Below are 20,525 nucleotides of genomic sequence, written 5' to 3'. Positions count from 1 at the left end.
AAAAATAATCCCTGCCATCGTGGCATAAGGAAGCTGCTTAGGCGCTGTTTGAAAGACCTACATAGAACTTTGATGCTGTTTATCTACTGCAAAAGGCGAATTAGAGCAGCGATCTTTAGCGAGCCAAAATGAGCTGCTTAAGCAATTCTGGCTATTTGGGGATATACGCTATCTTACGGGACCGAGCGCAATAGCGTATCTCGAGTTTTCGCGTATAGCGGATTCCTATGGAAAAATAGTTTACACTACCGGTTCGAGGATTGAAATATATCGCTATAGAGTTTTGCATTAAAGTTTTTTGTTATAAAACAGGTATATTTTGCACAAATTTAATGCAAAATGCATTAAGAACATTAAGGAAATTCAAAAAGAACATAAAATATTTCAAATAAATAAAAAAAATGCAAAAAACACATGGAGTTGTCAAATTTAGAGGAGTCGCGTAATGCGAATTCGCGTATATCGAGTATCGCGTACTGCGGATAATTGCTGTACTAATCTTCAATAGAAACCACCAGCACTGAAGCAAGTAAGATTAGAGTAATGGTCATTGGTGTTGATACCCACGTATCTAACCACACGACCATTTATGTAGATTTTTGCTCGGAAAGTTAGAAGGCTATATAGGCCATGATTAGATGAAACTTGTCGAAACAAATTGCAAGAAAAGGACAGCAATATAATGATGAGTTGTAATACGCGATCTATTGATCAAACCAATAAAGCTATGGAGCTTTCGATTTTATGGATATTTGATTTTCCAGTCGTTAATCTGTGGCGCTTGGGTAGTTTACATAACAAATGATTTGATGATTTGTTTAGTCACGAAGTTTAAAATCATGTGAGTAAGAGTTTTCAATATCATTTAAACTGTACATGTGTCTCGTAGATAATGAGGAATAAATGTAAAAATAGAAAACATAAATAATTTCTTTGTTTTAGTTTTAGCCACTAGATTAGTTAAATGATTTGAGTTTAACTGAAGATTACAATTTTATACCTTTTGAAATGGTTTTTCAAATTCGACCAAAAGAGAAACTCCCATTTCGCATTTGACATTCGATGTGTCAAATTAGTATAATTTGCTCAAAGAACTGTCAAATTTAAAACAGCGTATAGCAAAATCGCGTACATCGAGTATGACGTATACCTGTATATTTTACCTCGTCTGGCCTTGCCGTAAGCGAGTGAAGGACGGCTAGAGAAAATGAGCAAGATGCAGCTATTTTCGAAAGTCAAAAATCCTCGCCATGCCCTGCGGGGGCAGCACACCGAACAGGAATGTTCTTTGGGTTGATGAGTTGCTTATATTGCAGGGGTTTTGGTATTAGCATGATACCTTGGATACAATATTTTCTATTTTAAATTCATTATAAAGCTCGAAACAATTTAATAACTGAACGGGTTTTAACGCGATGGGTTTAACTAACTTGCAAGCACTCACAGCAGCAAAAGTACTTGCGATTCCAGCACGATAAGCAACGGCAATAATGAGACGGTAAAGCCCACATCTGCTTCGAACCCTGCCACAACGCATTGCACACACACGCACACCATCACAAGGCTACGGGCGCATACGGATCGAAAACAGAGCTGTCAGTCTTATTATTCATTATTCTTTTCTGTTTCTATCAATACGGCCGTTCCTGCGACACCTCACTGGTACACCGAGCCGAGAAGTGTGCAATCGTTGCGCTTTACGCCAAGTGGGCTGTAAATAACTGCCCTTCCGTGTGCCCCAGCAGTGCGTGTGTACGTGTAGTGTCGTTTTTTCTTTAGTTGTTGTTTCCCTGTCCAGCTTCCATTCAGTCAACACGGTCGAGCACTGCCGTTCCTTGCCCACTCTGGCCCCCACCCCGCAGGCAAACGTCGTGTTATGTTGCGCTGGATCATTGCGATTCCCACCGCGGTGCAAAGCATTGTGAGCATTGAAAGAAAAAATATGTTGTGAAGTGATTATTGTGTTGCCGTCGGGGTGCGATTAGTGGCAGTAGTCGTTGAAGCGGTAGCAATAGTTGTGTAGCGGTTGGTTGCTGCGAGTGGAACCGTACGGAAATAAGCACGAAGCAAGCAACCTCAGTGATGGTTGATAGGTGAGACGGGTGTAGACGGGTGACGAGAATTCGATTGTGCACGATTCGTCTGCTGCGCTGTGTTATTGTGTGTGCTTGTTCGTGCTGGGTGTGTGATATTGCCAATCGAATTCCCCGCCGGCCAGTTGTGCGCGTGTGTGTGTGTGTGTGTGTGTGTGCGGTTGTGCGTGGCGAAGGGAGAGAAACATCAGCGGCAGGACATTCTACCATTGGGAGGACATCCGGTTCGTGATAAGCAGCGCCTTCGAGGGGGAGGGCAGGATCGGACTAGCGGGACCAGCGTGCAGCACACCACTAATCGGTAGCAAGTAAGTACGTGGGGCGAGAGAAAACCACCACCACCAACCCTTTCCACGAGTCAGCGCGCGTTTGAACACACATGTAAAGCAAACGGCAGGCGGCAGCTCCACGTTACCGGGATATTGCGAGAGAGCGTGTTGTTATGTAAAGGCGGAAACTGAGCCAACGGCAGCGCAGCGGATGCAGTTTTCCTGTCACCATCCATTTCGTTTCTGGCTGCTGCCAGCCTCCTTTCCGCCAATGTAAGAGATGCGAGAAGTGTACCAAAAACAAAACAAACAAAAAACCCAATGGAAATTCGCATCCGTGGCAGGCGGTGCAAAACTTCCGCGCAACGATCGACGAGCTGGTTCGAGAATGATTTGTGAACTGTCATGCTGCTCACGCGGGAATGTTGTTTCGCACTTTGGATCGTGTGTCGCGCGCGGGGGTTTTTAGCGCTGTGTGTGTGAGTTTATGGGGCTGCCTATGCGGTGTGGTATGCGCGGCTGAGTGTGCGCGCTCGAGATAAGATGGGTGTGTGGGTGTTGATCATCCCAGGCACCTACACCTTAAGCTAACACCCTCCCCGCCTTGTTTTTTATTCGTCACCATGATCGACGGATCTAGTGTGGGGTTTGGTGTCGGCGCGGCGAACACACGTCGTCCTGTGCGTATTCGATTCATGGTCGGTTGCGTATTTATTCATTAAACCCTGGGTGGTTTTGTGTTGGGCTTGCGCTTGCATACTGGTTTAACACACTCACACCCGCCCCGTTAGACAAAGGCAGCCCAGAAAAACAGGAAAAGGAGAGGAGTATCATATCAGCCGGGGGGGGGGGGGGGGGGGGGGCAACGTTCGCTTGTTGCTGCTGCTGCACACGGACGGGCTCGTAGACGTTGAGTTGAGCACGATGAATCAGCACGATTAGAGAGCCGTTGGTAGCGATTGTAGTAGTTGTGTGGTAGTGGTGGTGTCTTGTCAGACTATGGGGGTAGTGTAGTAGACAGGCCACAAGAACCGTGCGTTGTGCTGTTCTGGCTTAGATTACGAACGGGTTAACGCGTTTCGGTGGACAGAAAGGGCGGAAGCAGTGGAAGGTACCGGCAGGAGGCAAGTATGTGGTGCCCGGTATACAGGCACGTGTTCTCTGGCTCCCTGTGAGCTGAACGTTTCGCTTCCTTACCACGTGTTCCGCAAGGGATGTACCGAGTTTTGTCTTCTGGCTCAAAAGCACACGAGACTGTAATCTCGCCCGAGTGACTAACGTTCCATTGCGCACCATGGTTACCACAACCTTGGTTACTCATTATCACCGCATTCCGCGTCTGTTTGCAAACTTTTTAGAGGCAGTTGGTCTGTTCCGGGACACGAAAGATAATGCTGATTGCTGACGTTTCATCCCCTAAACTAGATGATTCAAATTCTTCCAACGTTGACCCAAGAACAACCGTAACCTGTGTAAGTGGCTTCAATCCAATTTACCCGCATTACGAGACTTTTCTTGCCAGCAACTTATTTCACGCCTTTGTGAATTCCCGTGCAGTGGATAACAATAATTCTTTATCAACCACGGTGCAAAGTATCCCTTTTCTTCCCCTCCTGTTGCATTGATCCCTGTCTCGACGAAACCTTATCTTATCGCTGGCAGACCGATTAAAAGTCGCCATCAGCAGACCGTTTTCACACCAGACGCGTTTTCCATTCCTGCACCCCGATACACTTGCGCCGTGTGTGCGCGCGGGGGGTAGAGGAAGAAACACTTTCTCCTTCCAGAATGCCTCCTTCCCTTTTGCACACGCACGTGCGCACGGTGATCAGCGCCTGCTTGATGGTTCCAGCCGATGCGAGGTCGTCGCATCGCGTCGAGTAGATTCAGCGACTGTTTGTGTTTGTCTTTTTTTCTATTTTTTTAAAGCGGGTTAAAAAGAGAAGAGTTTAGTGCTCACATCAAACCAGAACGAAAATTGATTGAACCATTGAGAAAAATCCCGACAGACCTCCAAAACAACTGTTCTGTTCGGCAAAACGGGAGGGAAACGGTGGGAAATGTGGTGCAATGAGGCGGACACAAACGCGCGCGCGCACGGAGCAGCTTTTTGCGCAATCGGCTGTTGTGTGCGATAAGTATCAACACACGCGGGGTCCCTATCTCGCGCGTACAAAACGGGCGTGCGATGTTGTGCAGTAATGTGTGTGTGTGAAAGAGAGCGAAACAGGGAGAAAGGGAAAAGGAGAGAGAAAAGAGAGAGTGAGAGCAAGAATTGCGTGATAATTGTGCGTCACCCTCTGTCAACATGCAGCCGTTCGCCGTGCACCACACAGCGAACCAACCGCACTCTCCTCCTCCGCCTCCTTCTTCTTCTGGATGTAATACACACACACACACGCTCGCCATGGTCGATCGTACCCGATCGGCGGCCGGTCGTTCCCCGCGGGGCTGCTGTGTTGTTCGTCAGCATGATTCGGCAAAACCGGCCGCAAAGAGACAGCGTCCGATCACTTCCTCCCCTTACCGCGCTCCCTGCCGCCAAGCTGCGAGCCTTCTAACAACGCTAACGCAGTGTGTAGTTCCGCCGATAGTGTCTGAGTGTGTGTGTGTGTGTGTGTGAGAGTGCGTAGTTTTGGCTATTTAAAGGCGCACAATCTTGCCTTTGGTCTTTTGGGAGAGTAGTATGTTTGAATTGTCCACACTCTTCCGGAATTTTGGTGACCGATATCTAAACATTAATCGTGATGGGTGAAAGAACTGTACACCTTGGCACTAAACCCAATTGCCAAGGTGTACAGTTCGTTTCGGCTTGCTGGACACACCCACTAATGCGTCTGGTAGGGCTCGGAAGCTCCAAGGCTGATCAGGTGCCAATTGAAATCGAACAATACGTAACGGACAGTTTACGCAAGACTGTAGCAACAAAAAACGTACGCAAGATGACGAATGTTCCGTGTGGATTAGCAACGAAATGTGTATGTACAACCGCAATCAGCTATCTGCTGCGTTGGTGACCGTGGGCCAAGCACATATGTGATGGCGCTTGAACAAACTGCCATCGCCGCCGCCGCAGCCGCCAAATTGGGCCAAGCTGAAAAAATCACGTGTTGCCATTAAACGGCTTTGCAGGTCGTTAATGCGCTGGAATAGATAAGCATCTTCTCGTGCCGGTAATTACACCAACAATAATGGAGAATGTATAAGAGGTCGTCGGGTCGGTTGGAATCTACATACAATGTTGGCAGGCTAAATTTTATTGAAAAATAATTGAGTTTTTATAGTTGTTATAATTTGTTGTGTTTAGCGCTTTACACTTTATCAACAGTAATTAAATATTACACATGTTTATAGCACTGTTTATAATTTCGCCACTTTCTTCTGCTTGATATAATCATGCGTTCATGATATAATTCATACTTTGTATTAGCTTTTAGAAGTGCTGGATTAAACGTAATTAATCAGTAAAATTATAGGTTATAGTGAACTACACTCTTAATTTTTTTTTGCCGAATTTCGGTTAATTTTTGCCGAGATCTGCACAACTGAGATCTTGGTAAAGATCTCGGTTAAATTTCTGTTGCCGAAATCTCGGTTAAAAATGCAACTGACATTTTGTTTTGACGTTTCCGTTTAACCCAGATTTTCGGTTAGAGCAAATCGAGATTTCGGCTAAATATAGAAACTTTTTTTTTAATTTTAGTGGTTTTATTTAGGCAATATAAACAAACACAATTATTTATTGAGACAAATAGCCATAGCAGCCTGAGCCCATGGTGATTACCGGTGCACATCTTCTGCAACATGATGCCACCATCGTATCTGTAGTTGAACGGCAGGAAGTCACCCTACGCTTATGAGGGTAGTGGTGGGATGGGAAGCGCAGAGACGGGCGCCGGTACAACACCAGATGGTGTACAGCGTCTTGATGTAGTACAGGTACAGGAAGATGAGCCGGGCATGGAGCGGGCACCGGTACAGACACGGTTCTGTAAAGCGGGCAGAGTGAAACAAGCCTGAGTGAACCCTGATTAGACGTCACGTGGTCGAGTAGTTGGATATTTACCTCGTGAAGGTAACTGGAAATGAAACCTGGAAGTCCGAACGGGCCGGCAAAGGTTGGTCCAATCGGACTAGCATCCGGTAATCCTTGGATAAGGACTGCTTCGAGCGACGATCTTATGTGCACTGGCTACGTGACGCTAGTGATGATCGGTTTCTTCACCCTGGGTGTCATATTTTCATTTATTTTTCACACTATTAATTTTATAACACAAAATCACTCCGAAAGGTTTCTGTATCGACAAAATGATGAATGACAGATAGAAAACCGAGCCTCGGCTAACTCAAATAGTATAGCCGAAATTTCGGTAAAAAAGGAATTCAATATGGGACTGTATGAACTGTACCTACAGATGGGAACCGAAACATAGACGTGAAAGAATTATTCTAAAATGGTTCTAATTTAGTAATGTCGGACGAAGCCAACAATTTTGCTCCTTTTGGAATTCTTGCTATGGGAGAACGGCTCGGATAGAAACCGGCGCTTCTATAGAATAGATCATCGAATTTATCCCAACATTGTCATTAAATTGTAAATTAACAATAGTAAAATAACCATACGTAATCTAGATTCATGTGCAGTCCAAAGACCGATTTCTCGTATGGATAAAACAGTGTTACAGGTCTCGTGCTGGGAATTTCCATTCTTTGTTTGTTCAGTAAATAGCAGACTAATCTGCAAGAGATCCTAACAATAATGCCAACTGTAAAAACATCTTCCATCTTGGACAAAAACGCTGAAAATGCTTGTTAATGGACGCTGTCTACAACAGAAAAATAAACGTTTTTATGTCGTAATTCAATTTGTTTTATTTTATTTTGGAATACCAATTCTCGGATAAGTTTATAAAAGTGTTTGCTCCGGAAATAAGCTTGCGTTATGTCATCTACACTGCTTAATATAACATTCTTGGTTTTTATTGCGTTTAGAAGAGATCCAAAGGTTTTTGCCTCTTTCGTGCAGCATTTAAAAATAAACTATGCTCTATGTAATCTTTGCAGTGCATTTTAAACATTCTTGCGATAATGCGGCATCATTCTGAGCGCTACTAAACCGCTGCGTGACGTCCATCGCGGTTGAGCAATATTGTCCATTTCTGCTTGGCCCGTCTGTTATTTTTAGCACAGCTCTCTCTCTCTCTCTCTCTCTCTCTCTCTCTCTCTCTCTCTCTCTCTCTCTCTCTCTCTCTCTCTCTCTCTCTCTCTCTCTCTCAAGGCAGATTGTCGTGAAATTGTTACACCATCTGCCCCTCTCAAACCGACTGATGATCGACGCCATCCTCCTCCTCCCTTCTACCGCTGGGCGAAAAATAGAAAACAGAACGTAGGAAGCGATAGACAACAGTCAGATGAGCATACAGAATTGATTGTGCAAAGTTAGATTGAAGAAAGAAAGCGAAAGGTGATCGACACACTACAACACTCTTGTACTCGATCACCCACCGTAGATCGTGCACGCAAATGCTTATGGTTATCTGTTGCTGTTCCGTACCGTTCCCTCCCTATTTTTACTTGAATGAAAACATTCAAATGCTCCTGAGAGAAGGAAGTAGATGATTATGAGGCACCAAAGCGCATTTAACCAGACTAGTTGCAATTTACTGGCCACGGAGCAAGAGAACAGCACTACGCAGGCACCGCCACTGACACCGCCCCACTGCCACTGCCACTGCCGACAGAATCGAATTACAAACTCAGCATGACTTGCAACGGACGAGTAAAACCGAAATGGAAGCGATGCAATGACGGAACACGGCCGAAGATAAACTTTTTCGTTTTTCTTCTTCTCGCGAATCATCGTTTGACATAGTTTTGTCAGCTTGTGATAGTGTGTTGAAGGGGGGAAAAGTGTGTCAATATAAGCTTCCAGCAGTCGATCGTGGAGCTATCTGTACAGCAGTATGGTACATCAAATGGCACAATTCAAAGCTCAATTCGCTGTAGTACGAACAGTGTTTCATACCGCTCTGGATGAGTTTCTATCAATACATAACATAATCATAACATGCCTATCTGCTGTTTGTTTACTAACCATAGACACACTGGGCTAGATAAGAGAAGAAATTATAAATTTTAGATAAAAAGTAAAGCACTAGAATTAATGAAATTTACACTAACAAACAAACTAAGAAACACAGTTTCTTGATTGTCATTTAAATAATGCCTAGATTATTCTTAGTGCCCTAGTTAAGGCTCTTATATGTTTAAATAACTTTGCAAAATGGCGTAGAGTGAAATTTCGCAGAGAGAAAAGGTACAGTGGGACGCCATTTTTCCGGGGAGTACCTTTTACCCGGCCGTCCGTACATCCGTGTTGTTGACAAATGACAATTGCCCAAGGATACATTGCGTGCTGAGGAGGATATTTATAAACATCGTTATCAGAGCACATTTTTATAACGATACACTTCAAAATGTATTGCTAATTTATAATATTTTCATTGAGCAAATATGCAGTTCTTAAAAACAGACTAAGTAACCAAAACATAATACAAATTTTAAAAGAAAAAATCTTCCGAAAATTGTGATAAAAACATACCCGGACCCATTTTTCGAGTTATTTGAGTAGCCTAGCCGGGCAAGGTCAAGTCTCGATGAGCCCAGGTAAACAGTGCTCTACTGTAGCTCTATTTTGCAAACAGAATTTTGATCGAATTATGCATTTTGGTTACAAGCCAGATTGTTCTGTTTGTGGCCTTTTTGAATTCCGAAATTAAAAAAAAAATAACCCAAACTTATTTGGTTTATATTTTGAATCAAAAAAGAAGCAAGTTGACTGGGTGGATTGAGCTACGTCTATTGGCACGGTAAGATATTTCTCCAGATTGAGAAGCTCTCAAGTAACCTTCTCATTAATAACATATTAATCAATAAACATATTAAACATATTAATGTGCTCGATGTGAAATTAAAAAAAGTTGATATAATTAATAAAAAAGTCTTCATGTTGTGATATTTGTTCAAAAACACCAAGAAAAAGCTTTGAATCCCAAATTTTCTTCTAAATTACCCACTGTGGATGGCGTTCAGTGCCAAAATACGGTTTGCCGAAGTTATGTTATGACGGCGGCTACATTCCTTCCTCTGGTCATGGTAGAACACACCGCTGACGCAACTGGACCATTGCCAATATTTAATTCACGCTTAGCTCGATTTGATGATTTGCCCCAAGGCCTATGCCACCCCCCTCCCATATCCGACGAAGCAACAGCTTACTGATATGATGATGTGTGTACTAGTGATGTGCTGTATGGAACGCACCCACGACTCCGATCAGATTCCGACTATTATTAGTTCGATTCCGACTCCGGCAAAATGGAACCACTAGATCCGCCCGGAGTTGGAGTTGTCCGGAGTCGTTCGGAGTCGTTCGGAGTCATCCGGAGTCGTCCGGAGTCTTCCGGAATCTTCCGAACGACTCCGGATGACTCCGAACGACTCCGAACGACTCTGCACGACTCCGAACGACTCTGCACGACTCCGAAGGACTCCGACGACTCCGAACGACTCCGAACGACTCTGAACACTCCGGACGACTCCGGACGACTCCGGGCGACTCCAGACAACTCCAGACGACTCCGACTCCGGGCGATTCCTGACGATTCCGAACGACTCCGGATATTGCAGCGCGGACCCACCTTCCGGAGTCGATTCCGGATTTATCGGAATCGGATCGGAATCGACTCCGGATTTTTGACAACTTTACCCATCACTAGTGTGTACGTACGGTAATATTGACCCATCTTTTTCAAAATTGCTGCGCTCTCTTCAGGCTCATTTGATTGGCCTTCTTTTCTGCTTGATCGTTCTCCGTGGGTGAGATGTGTAGTTTCTTCCCAGATTGAAATTGATCAATAACGAAATTGGTGCAACGGTCGTTGCACTTTCTTTTGCCTTTATGACCTTTTCAACCCTTTGACCGCCATTTCGCACACGCCATTTCGGTGCAAGCTTTTTGTCCCGGCCGAAGCACGCACCACCTCCCAACAAGCAAAACGATTGTTTTACACAGAGGAAGCGAGGAGGGGAAGTGGCGATTGTGATAACAGCTTGGAGTAGTAGGTTTATCGATTCATCGAACGATCAGCGTGATAAACCACCGCGAAAGCGGAATGTAACGATGATGCTACTAATTTAATTTCTCGTTGTTAGAAATCTCCTCCCGACCCGCGGGTGGTTCCCCGTTATCTCCACACACGGGCGCGCCTTGCAATCTCGTATCGTGTGCGATAAAAAAGAATCTTGGAGAAAAGCATTGGGCAGCATGACGCTGCTGATATAGATAACCCACCCAACCCCCCTTCCCTCACCCACCGAAAACCACAAGGCCGAAATCAAACAGTAGGCCAAAAGCGGACGGCTTCTGCTCTCTCAGTTAAGTCCATTGCTTTGGACAGTGTGTACATAGATATACACGGGACTGTCCATCACGTTGCCGTCTTTATTCACTGGTGCAAAGGTCCTAATTCATATTACATCGTTTCTATCATTCAAGCGATAGTGTATCACTGTGTCTGTGTGTGTGTGTGTGTGTGTGTAAATGTGTTGCGAACGTCCTGCGAATAACTCCCTCGGAGGAGTTTCGCCGCCGATGTCCGCACATACCCCCCGATGGTTATGGTCGGTGAGTGTTGTTGTTGTTGTGTCCCTCTTCAGCGAAAGAGTGCATCGGGGGTGTTTTTAGGGATATAATACATCGTAATGGAAAGCATTGATGTACGAAACGATGTGCAAAAGTAAACTGTTTTATTGTAGTGTGATACGCGAGAAAGTGATGACCAGCATCGATCGTAGTACTGTGAAAACCTTAAAAAAAAAACACTCGATCCTGCGGAATACCTCTTCTCAGTGGCTATCTGGAAATCGCTTGGTTCAACATTTGTTGCGAAAACTTTGGCGTGTTTTAGCGACTCACACGCATGTAAAATTAGTTCCGGAAGGAACCAACCCATAGCTTGGTGAACAATAAGCGTTGAAGGAACAAAGTTGGCGTGACAATAAGCAAGAAACTTTCTCGTATCGAAGGTGAAGTGTTGTTATATAATGACAAGGTTTGCAGAAGGGCTTTGCATCGTCTTGAGATAAACTTAGCAACCCTAGTGAAAGAATGCGTTGCTAAGGTGCGTTGGGCGACTTGCATCGGGTGGTTGTAATGGTTGTAATGTGGTCTAAAAAATATTGCTGCTAGTTTCAGGATGTGTTGTGGATGAACAGTCTTCTTTAACTATTTCCATGTGTAAATTGCGTAAATTGTAAACTAAATTGAAACTTTGAAAATCCACGGTTTATTGTTGCATTAGCCCAATGGCTAATAGAGAGTAGTAAGATTCCAAAAAACCCTTTCAAGTATCGCTGTTAGGGAGGGAGCATGTACAACAAATTTTGTCGTCGTTCCGTAGATTTGTTATCTCGGATGACCTTGATTGAGTAGATCTTCAGTCGATAGCCTACCTTCAAGACACGATTCATCAAACAATGTTCTCCCAATTTATGATTGAAATCTACTGCCCACAAACTCTTTTAAAATCATGCAGGACTGTATCGTTTCGCACAAATAGTCCATACTTTCATGACTAGTCAACGAGTAAAGCAAAATTCCAAGAATCATCTCTCGGCGAGTTGATGGTGTGTGTGTGTATGTATTAAAAGTGTCACATGCACTAAAAAATAAAGAGACTATTAGGTGTTATCAAAATGGAAGTCGGTTAGGTTGGGACTGCTCGCGCGAGCAGAGGAATGCCCTGTCATTACACGGTATAAAACAATAAACAAAACAAAACGTAAAAAACCTCCATGCCAACACACACACACACACACACACACACACACACACACACACACACACACACACACACACACACACACACACACACACACACACACACACACACACACACACACACGCGCGCGCGCGCGCGCACACACACACACACACACACACACACACACACACACACACACACACACACACACACACACACACACACACACAAACATTCTAATGTTATTGCGCGTTGTGTGTGCTACAAGCGCTTTGGCGCAACTAAACCGGGCTTCCAAGAGTGGTCTCGGGAAGGAAGGGGAGAGATGGGCAAAAAAGTGGCTGGAACGATAGGAGAGGCGATAATTTTTGCAACAATTGCAAGGGCAGGGTAAAGGGAAAGGGAATGATCGCGCTTTCGAAGAGCGTCGTGACAAGGTCTCCGAGCGTGAGAGACCGTTGCCGAGCGATAACACGCGATAAGAGAGGAAGACAAATGTTGCCTTCCACTGCCCTTTCCCACACACCATTGATTAAGAAGGGAAGGGAAGCGGAAGGGTTTGCAGCAGCAGCAGCAGGGAGGTGAATGGACCTCTAGGGCCTGGTGCGGTGTGTTCCGTTCTTTTTTTTTCTAACCCATTATCGCGGTGATCATCGCGCGAAATGCGATCGATTAGTTGTCGCTGATTGCAAGCCACGCAGCGCGTCTCTGTGTATGCTGCCTCTCAACAGGGAAGGAGAGGAGAGGAGGGGTGGTGGTCACCCATTTGCACAAGGCTGGTACCTATCAGCGATTTTGCACTCCGGCAGCCGCCGGTTCAAGGCCGGTCCTTCTGGCGCACTTTCTCTATAATAAAAAAAACACGTTGCATACAGCAAATGGCAAGCGTTTGAGTCTAAGATGAATCTTTTTCCCAGACAGTTCGGTAAATTGTGTGTTTCACTTCTGTATAAGGATTAAAGTGTTTGTTTCTTATCAGCATTGCAAAAAAGAGGAAGGAAGATCAGTTCCAAACAGCTGCTGTCACCTTGTTAATGCTCTCATTAAACTTCCCGATTCACAATCCCGAGCGTTGATTAAGGGAGGACCAGATCGAGACAAGCAAGAATGGCGGCTGAATTAAAAAAAACATAAACAAGGGCATCCAAGTAGACACACCAAACAAAAGAACGCAAAGGAGTGCGTACGTGAGCACATGCGTTCGCGTCATAACGCCGCAGCACCGACCCGACCGCGACCGCATGACGAAGCGTAAATTTTGCGCACACAACCAACCGACCGACCGTCGACACCAGCCTACTGCCTACTTCCTTCAGTACCATTTGCCGAACTACGGAACCATTTGACGATGGGACGCACGGCACGGTTCGGTACTGATAACGCGGAATTGCGCTGTGCAGTGCGTACGATTGCGGCATTGGCAAATGGCGCTGGTAGTTTGGTTTGTTTTGCATCCGTTTTTCCTTTTTCGTGACACTGTCGTGATCCGAGACACATGGGGCTTTATGTATAAAAAGTTTGTTTTTAATCATTTGTTTAAATATTTCTGAAGCATTTTGTGATCGACCAGTTTTGGTGAACGGCGTTCAGTCTAATGCAAAACTAGTTCTCTCCCCCTTTTAGTGTAATTTTTAGATCAATTCTAATACATTGATTTCGATAAAAAGGCATGCACTGGTGATCTGCAATGAACTGAGTTTAGGGTGGGGTAAATTTGATCTAAATCTGTACATAAAAGCTACATTAGAGCAGTTTACAAATAATTGGATTTGAATTAGTGATGGGAAAACAAATTTTCGTCGGAAGTTTTTCCGATGGTAGGTCCGGGATCAGTTTCTGCAATCGATTCCAGAATCGGCTTTAGAATTGGAATCGGATCCAGAATTGGTTCCAGAATCGGCTCCGGAATCGGCTCCGGAATCAGAATCAGTTTTCGGAATCGTAATTGGCTCTGGAATCTGAATTGTCTCCGAAATCAGAATCGGCGTTGGGGTCCAATGATGCTACGTATTGATAACTGCAAAAAATCAAATATTGCTTGTAAGCGATCCATTCTCATGGAGATTCTCGGACTGATTTCGCTTCTGAAACATCTTATTTCAATTCAAGAACTGATTCTCATTCCAGAGCTAATTCCAATTCTGGAGCCGCTTCTGATTCCGGAGCCGATTCCGATTCCGGAATTGGTTCCGGAGTCAACTTCGGAATCGGCTCCAGAGTTATCATCGGAATCGGTATCGGTCCCAGGATTGATTTCAAACAACGAATTGGAATCGGGTAGGTCCGATTCCGAACTCCCACTACTAATTTGAACGATGACTGATGTCTAAGCTGAGTCACTGAAACGGTGTGAAAGAAATCCCCCGAATGATGATTTGGAATTACGAAAAAATCCGACCCGTTTTTGGTCCCAATCTTCGTTGAGTCATGCTAAAATCATCCCCCAAAACGTAGTCGGCTGTGCGCTCTAATCATTTGTGACCGTTTTCTTTCCCTTCTTTTTCATGCACCTTTAAAAGCAGCCTACAGATTGGACACCGTATCGCGTACCACCGCCCCCGAGCATGGAAGCAGCAGCCGCTGGCTTTGCCGACTGCTTCGGCAATGGCGGCGGTGGCGGCCCACACTTCGTGGGCATCGTCGGGAATGTTGGCAGTGGTAGTGGGACGGCTGGCGGTGGTGCGGTAACTGGTATGTCACACCCGGCCACCGATGGCACTGGTGGCGGTAGTGTACCTTTGGCGCCCGGCAGCGGCAGCGGTTCAACCACCGTCCAGTGGGTCCAGTCCGGCGGTGGTGGTGGTGGTGGTGGTGCCAGCGGCGGCAGCATCAGTGCAGCAACAGCGCGGGAGGATCTGGGCGATATGGCCTTCTACATGCCGAACTATTCGCGCGAGGTGCTCAAGATGATGTTTATGATGCGGTCGCACCACATGCTGACGGACGTGACGCTCGAGGTGGAGCAGGAAACGTTCCACGCGCACAAGGTCGTGCTGTCCGCGGCGAGCCCCTACTTCAAGGCCATGTTCACCGGCGGCCTGAAGGAGTGCGAGATGGCGCGCGTGAAGCTGCAGGGCGTCTGCCCGACCGCGATGACGCGCATCCTCTTCTTCATGTACACCGGCCAGATCCGGGTGACGGAGCTGACCGTGTGCCAGCTGCTGCCGGCCGCCACCATGTTCCAGGTGCCGAATGTGATAGACGCGTGCTGTGACTTTCTCGAGCGGCAGCTCGACCCGACCAACGCGATCGGCATCGCGAACTTTGCCGAGCAGCATGGCTGCGAGTCGCTCCGGCAAAAGGCGAACCAATTCATCGAGCGCAACTTTACCCAGGTAAGTCGCCCAGGGTGCGCTCCGGTGCGCGCAACGTGTACCCCGACACTAATCGTGAGTGTGTGTTTTCCCCCATTTCCGTACAGATTTGCCGCGAGGAGGAATTCCTACAACTGTCTGTGATGCAACTGATATGCCTGATCCGGAAGGACGAGCTGAACGTGCAGGGCGAGCGGGACGTGTACGATGCCGTGCTGAAGTGGGTAAAGTACGACGAGGACAACCGGTACCCGAAGATGGAGAGCATCCTGTCCGCGGTGCGGTGCCAGCTGCTGACACCCAGCTTCCTGAAGGAGCAGATGAAGAACTGTGCCGTGCTGCGCCGGGCGCCCGGCTGTCGCGAGTATCTGGCCAAGATATTCCACGACCTCACGCTGCACAAGCGGCCGGCGGTGCGGGAGCGGAAACCGAACACGACGCGCATGATCTTCGTGGCCGGCGGGTACTACAAACATTCGCTCGACATGCTGGAAGGCTACAACGTGGACGACAAGGTGTGGCTGACGCTGCCGAAGCTGACCGTGCCGCGGTCCGGGCTGGGGGCCGCCTTTCTCAAGGGCACGTTCTACGCGGTGGGCGGGCGAAACAATTCCCCCGGCTCGTCCTACGACTCCGACTGGGTCGATCGGTACAATCCGGTCACGGAGCGGTGGCGCCCATGCTCGCCGATGTCGGTGCCCCGCAACCGGGTCGGGGTGGCCGTTATGGATGAGCTGCTGTACGCGGTGGGTGGCTCGTCCGGCTCGGACTACCACAATACGGTCGAGTAGTATGTATATTCCCTCGCACACAACCTTACCTCATTTTTTCCGTTGCTAAATGGGTTTTTGCACTCTTCCTTCTTCAGCTACGATCCCGAAACTGACCGCTGGACGCTAGTGCAGCCGATGCAATCGAAGCGGCTCGGTGTGGGTGTGGCCGTCGTGAACCGGTTGCTGTACGCCATCGGTGGGTTCGATGGGAAAACACGGCTCGCCTCGGTCGAATGCTACCATCCGGAGAACAACGCCTGGACGCTGGTGCCACCGATGCGGTACGGACGCAGCGGGGCCGGCGTCGCAGCGCTGCACCAGTACATCTACGTGGTCGGTGGGTTCGACGGGACGCGCCAGCTGGCTTCGGTCGAACGGTACGACACGGAGCAACAGTGCTGGGAGATGGTCGCGCCGGTCCGGATTGCCCGCAGTGCCCTCTCGCTAACCGTGCTCGATGGGCGGCTGTACGCGATCGGCGGCTACGATGGGCAGGACTTTCTTACCATCGTTGAGGTGTACGACCCGGTGCGGGACGTTTGGGACGAGGGCACACCGCTCACGTCCGGGCGCAGTGGGCACGCGTCCGCCGTCATCTACACACCGTCCTGCATCTCCAGCTACATGGAGGGGCTCAATCTCGGCGGCAGTGAAGAAAAGCGTAGCGATTCGGGCGATGGCGGCGGCACTGGCCAACCCCAGCAGCCACACCCGCCTCCATCGTCATCCTCATCATCACAGCAGGCATCGGCACCAGCACCGCCATCTTCATCATCGTCATCATCATCATCGGCACCGTCTTGTACGTCAGCGGCCGGAACACACGCTTCCTCCCGCCCGACAGATAATGGCGAGGAGATGACAGCTGGCAGCGGTGGCGGCGGCGGTGGCGGTGGTGGTGCATCTGACGGCCCGATGGAAGCGCAGGTAGTAGAAGCAGAAGAGGAACCGTTTGCCATGGAAACCGACTCTAGTCAAGAGGAATGTGATAAGGACGTCACTGTGAGCGATGGCGATGGGATTCGAAGCAGCGCCGCCGTCCCACTGGAAGGTGCTCCGCCCCCCGACATACCCCCGCCTGTGGCGCTGTCGCTGGCAGTGGTTGAACGTTGCCCCGTCGTGCGATCGGCCGACCTGCTGCTACCCTCATCGCGCCTGACACGCCGCATACTGTCCTGCCGGCAGCGGAGCAAGCGGTGCTCCGGAAAGGAACGAAGCAGCAGTGCCGCCTCCCCGTCGCCTTCGCGCTGTCCCAAACGGTCGTCGTCGGCGGCACGGTACACGCTAACGCTTGCGCCTACGTCACGAAAGGAGGCGCCCAGTGGTTCAGCCGGAGGAGGAGGCGGCTGCAAGAGCAAGCGGAAGGCGGCGGGTGGTACCGCGACCGACGATCACTGTCCGCTAGTGCGACTGAAAAAGCGCATCACCTGTCTCGTGTCTGCCATCGTGTCACCTACCTCCTCCTCGTCGTGTTCGTCGGTCGCGCAGCCATCGCCGCCTGCCTTGTTAAGCGAAGAATCGTCGTCAGTCAGTCAGGCGACGGCGGCGACCAATAGCAATAGTAGAGATAGCAACAGTGCGAATACAAACGACGAAATAGTACCCACTGTGCCAGCAATCGTATTATCCACCCCGCATGATCTAAGTGCCGTTGAGGGTGCGAGAGCGGCCCGACGAGTACCGGCAGTATCGGCCGGGTGTTGCACCACCGCAAAGTTATGACGTTTGTAAAAATGCGCCGTTCGACCTGCGTCCTTTTTCCAACAAACCTCCCCACTGGTTGCGAGGAGAAGTATTGCCAACAAGCATCACATTCGAGGAAAAGGCCTTAAAGAGATGAAGGAAGAAAAACACACGCGAACCAACAGCCCACTAAATGCGCGATATGAACGTGTTAGCTGTCGATCTACAATGAATCTGAGTACCGCAAACTAACTAACCTTGGTATTGTGGACGCACGGGTATAGATTACACCACAAGTCAGCATCAAATGGAGTGAAGGAGAGAGGGGAAAGAAAGAGAGGAGATAGAGAGAATAGTAGAGTTGATACTTCCATGGACATTCCTTTTCGGGGGTGGGGAGGGGTTCATGTAAGAAATCGAGGCAAAATCATCACCGAGCCTTAGCGCATTTGTGCCAAGATGTATATACCGATATGTAAGCATACACACAAACACATACCCGTACCAGTTTGCTGCAAACAGTACGTTACTGCGATTCGAGTCAGACGATGCGCTGCCCCGCATATTTGTTTGTTAGGGTTTGTAGTTGTTTTTAAACACACGTCACTTATAGTGGACGCAAAAGTAAAGGACGTGTTTTAAGCCTACGACACGTCGGCGAAAGGACGAGGCCACAGTCCTCAACAACCTTCCTTTCCGGTTTGTCTTATACCATGTATAAGACCGGTACTAGTAGGAAACGCTTCGAAATAATCTCGCGTGTTGTAGTAAAAGAAACAAAAGATTACCAGACCGGACGCCGCACGGCCGGTTCCCCAAATACTGTTAGCGGTGCGTTTCATTATTTCCATTTCCGCGTGTACATATGTGTATGTATTAGGAGGCGCCGAGGTTTCCCTGACTAGCGATGAGCGGGAAAGACATTGTGCTAGAATTTTAATTTTATTACTATTTTTTAAAATAAACAATCAAACAAAACTGTAACACGTTGATGCACACGTGGGAGAGGAGGAAGGCGGCTTTTCATGAGCGTCTTTGATGGCGGTATGATGACAGAGTGTTAAATTCCACCTCCTCCAGCCAGGCCAGCTTTTACCACATTTTACAGCTTCCTTTGCTTTCTGGGACGCGGGGGATTCCACGATACTGGGGTCGTGTCCGTAATGGAAACAATGTTCAGCCCAGCCATCTCGAGCCCCTTTATAGCGGACTGGAAAGGGAGGCAAGTCGATAAAGCGAGAAATCCGACGGTGAAGCTACAGGTGATGCTTACCATTCGTCCCGGGCCGAGCCCTCGGACCGTGACGCGAACCGTTTTGAAGCCACGTTCGATCGCCCTCGTGCTGATGCTGATTGCGGTCGCCTGCGCCGCAATGTTCGTGCCTTTGCGCGTGTTCTTGAAGCCCTCGATGCCGCACGAGCGGATAAACTGTGGCACACCCTTGGCATCCGTGATCGAAATGATGGTATTGTTCGGTGACACGCGGATGTGGCAAATCGGTATCTCGTTGAACGGTACCCCATTGATCAGGGAGGTCGGTGTGTTGGCATCAGGAAATATGCTCGTTTTCCTATGGACGTGGCGGCCAGACAGGCAGGTTAGCTTGTGGGCAGCGATGGGAATGGGAAGAATCGGTTGTCTTATACGGTGACTTACTTGTCGATCATGGAATCAATGTCGATGGAACGTTCGCCGACCGTGCCCTCGTCTTTGCTGGGCAGCGAAGCCAGCATTGCCTTGCGATCTTCCACCTTGCGGAGTGTGGCCGTCTGGTGCAGCGGCCTTACACTACCGACCAGTGTCCGGCGCACTAGGCCGGACAATAGATTGAGCTGCTTCAGCAGAGACATGTTTGTTCCTTCGTTCCTCTACACACACGTGCGAATGTTATGCCTATGTACGTAATCGTTATATGCGATACCGGATCACAATTTCGGCATGTTTCACCTTTTTCTGTTTTTCCCCGTTTTGTAAGTGATGTGTAAACACGGCGTATAGTGGTGTTAGTGTGCCTCATGCTCAAACTGTCAAACTGCGATTCGAACGAATTTCGAACATGTGCTATTCAAATTCGCACGCGCTTTTTGACGGTTAATTAACCCTAGCAAACGCAACCAACAAAACGTAATGTAAGGGTCATTTCGCTATAACTAAATACAGGCGTCCCCCGAGTTACGACCCCCTCGAGTTGCGACGATTCGCAGATACGACGATTTTGATTTTGACAGTGAAAAGTTGTCATCGAGAAGAAATTGATGTATATTTTTGAATTTCTGAGCTGATAACCGTTACACACACATTTCCAAAGATTCCACTACTACCCGTTATTGTATATCTATATCGTGTAAACGATTTTTTGTGTAAAATTAATACATTATCGAACATTGTTTCAAATAAAAACACGATATGATAGATTTCGACTCTTCAACTTCGGTTATAAACTTAAAATTGACAGATATTCGACATACGACCTTTTCGACTTACGCCTTGCGTTGGGCCTTTTTTTCGGTCCCAAATACAGTCGTATCTCGGGGGACACCTGTATGTTTAATTTGGGCAATCAAGTGG

General features: G+C 47.8%; 2 protein-coding genes across 8 annotated transcripts; one reads left to right on the top strand and one right to left on the bottom strand.

The window, feature by feature from the left end:
• Positions 1-1,603: 1,603 nt before the first annotated feature.
• Positions 1,604-18,935, top strand: LOC121588671 (kelch-like ECH-associated protein 1B). Of its 7 annotated transcripts, none has more exons than XM_041906882.1 (4): positions 1,604-2,401; positions 14,709-15,521; positions 15,608-16,290; positions 16,369-18,935. In XM_041906882.1, the coding sequence occupies exons 2-4, from the start codon at positions 14,751-14,753 to the stop codon at positions 17,993-17,995; spliced, it is 3,081 nt and encodes a 1,026-aa protein (XP_041762816.1). In that variant the 5' UTR covers positions 1,604-2,401; positions 14,709-14,750; the 3' UTR covers positions 17,996-18,935. The 7 variants fall into 7 exon arrangements, with proteins under 7 accessions (XP_041762816.1, XP_041762815.1, XP_041762813.1 ...); XM_041906881.1 differs by having other exon boundaries at positions 14,706-15,521; XM_041906879.1 differs by lacking the exon at positions 1,604-2,401 and adding an exon at positions 3,250-3,834.
• Positions 18,880-19,975, bottom strand: LOC121588674 (28S ribosomal protein S11, mitochondrial). The gene is made up of 3 exons (XM_041906886.1): positions 19,614-19,975; positions 19,230-19,527; positions 18,880-19,166 (listed from the first exon to the last, which is right to left on the bottom strand). Exons 1-3 carry the CDS (start codon positions 19,805-19,807, stop codon positions 19,059-19,061), a joined length of 600 nt encoding a protein of 199 aa, XP_041762820.1. The 5' UTR covers positions 19,808-19,975; the 3' UTR covers positions 18,880-19,058.
• Between the last annotated feature and the right edge of the window lie 550 nt (positions 19,976-20,525).

Source organism: Anopheles merus, chromosome 2R (genome assembly GCF_017562075.2).
Source record: "Anopheles merus strain MAF chromosome 2R, AmerM5.1, whole genome shotgun sequence".
NCBI classification, from domain to species: domain Eukaryota; kingdom Metazoa; phylum Arthropoda; class Insecta; order Diptera; family Culicidae; genus Anopheles; species Anopheles merus.
The sequence above is the reverse complement of the archived record's forward strand: the minus strand, read 5'-3'. Positions and strand labels throughout refer to the sequence as shown.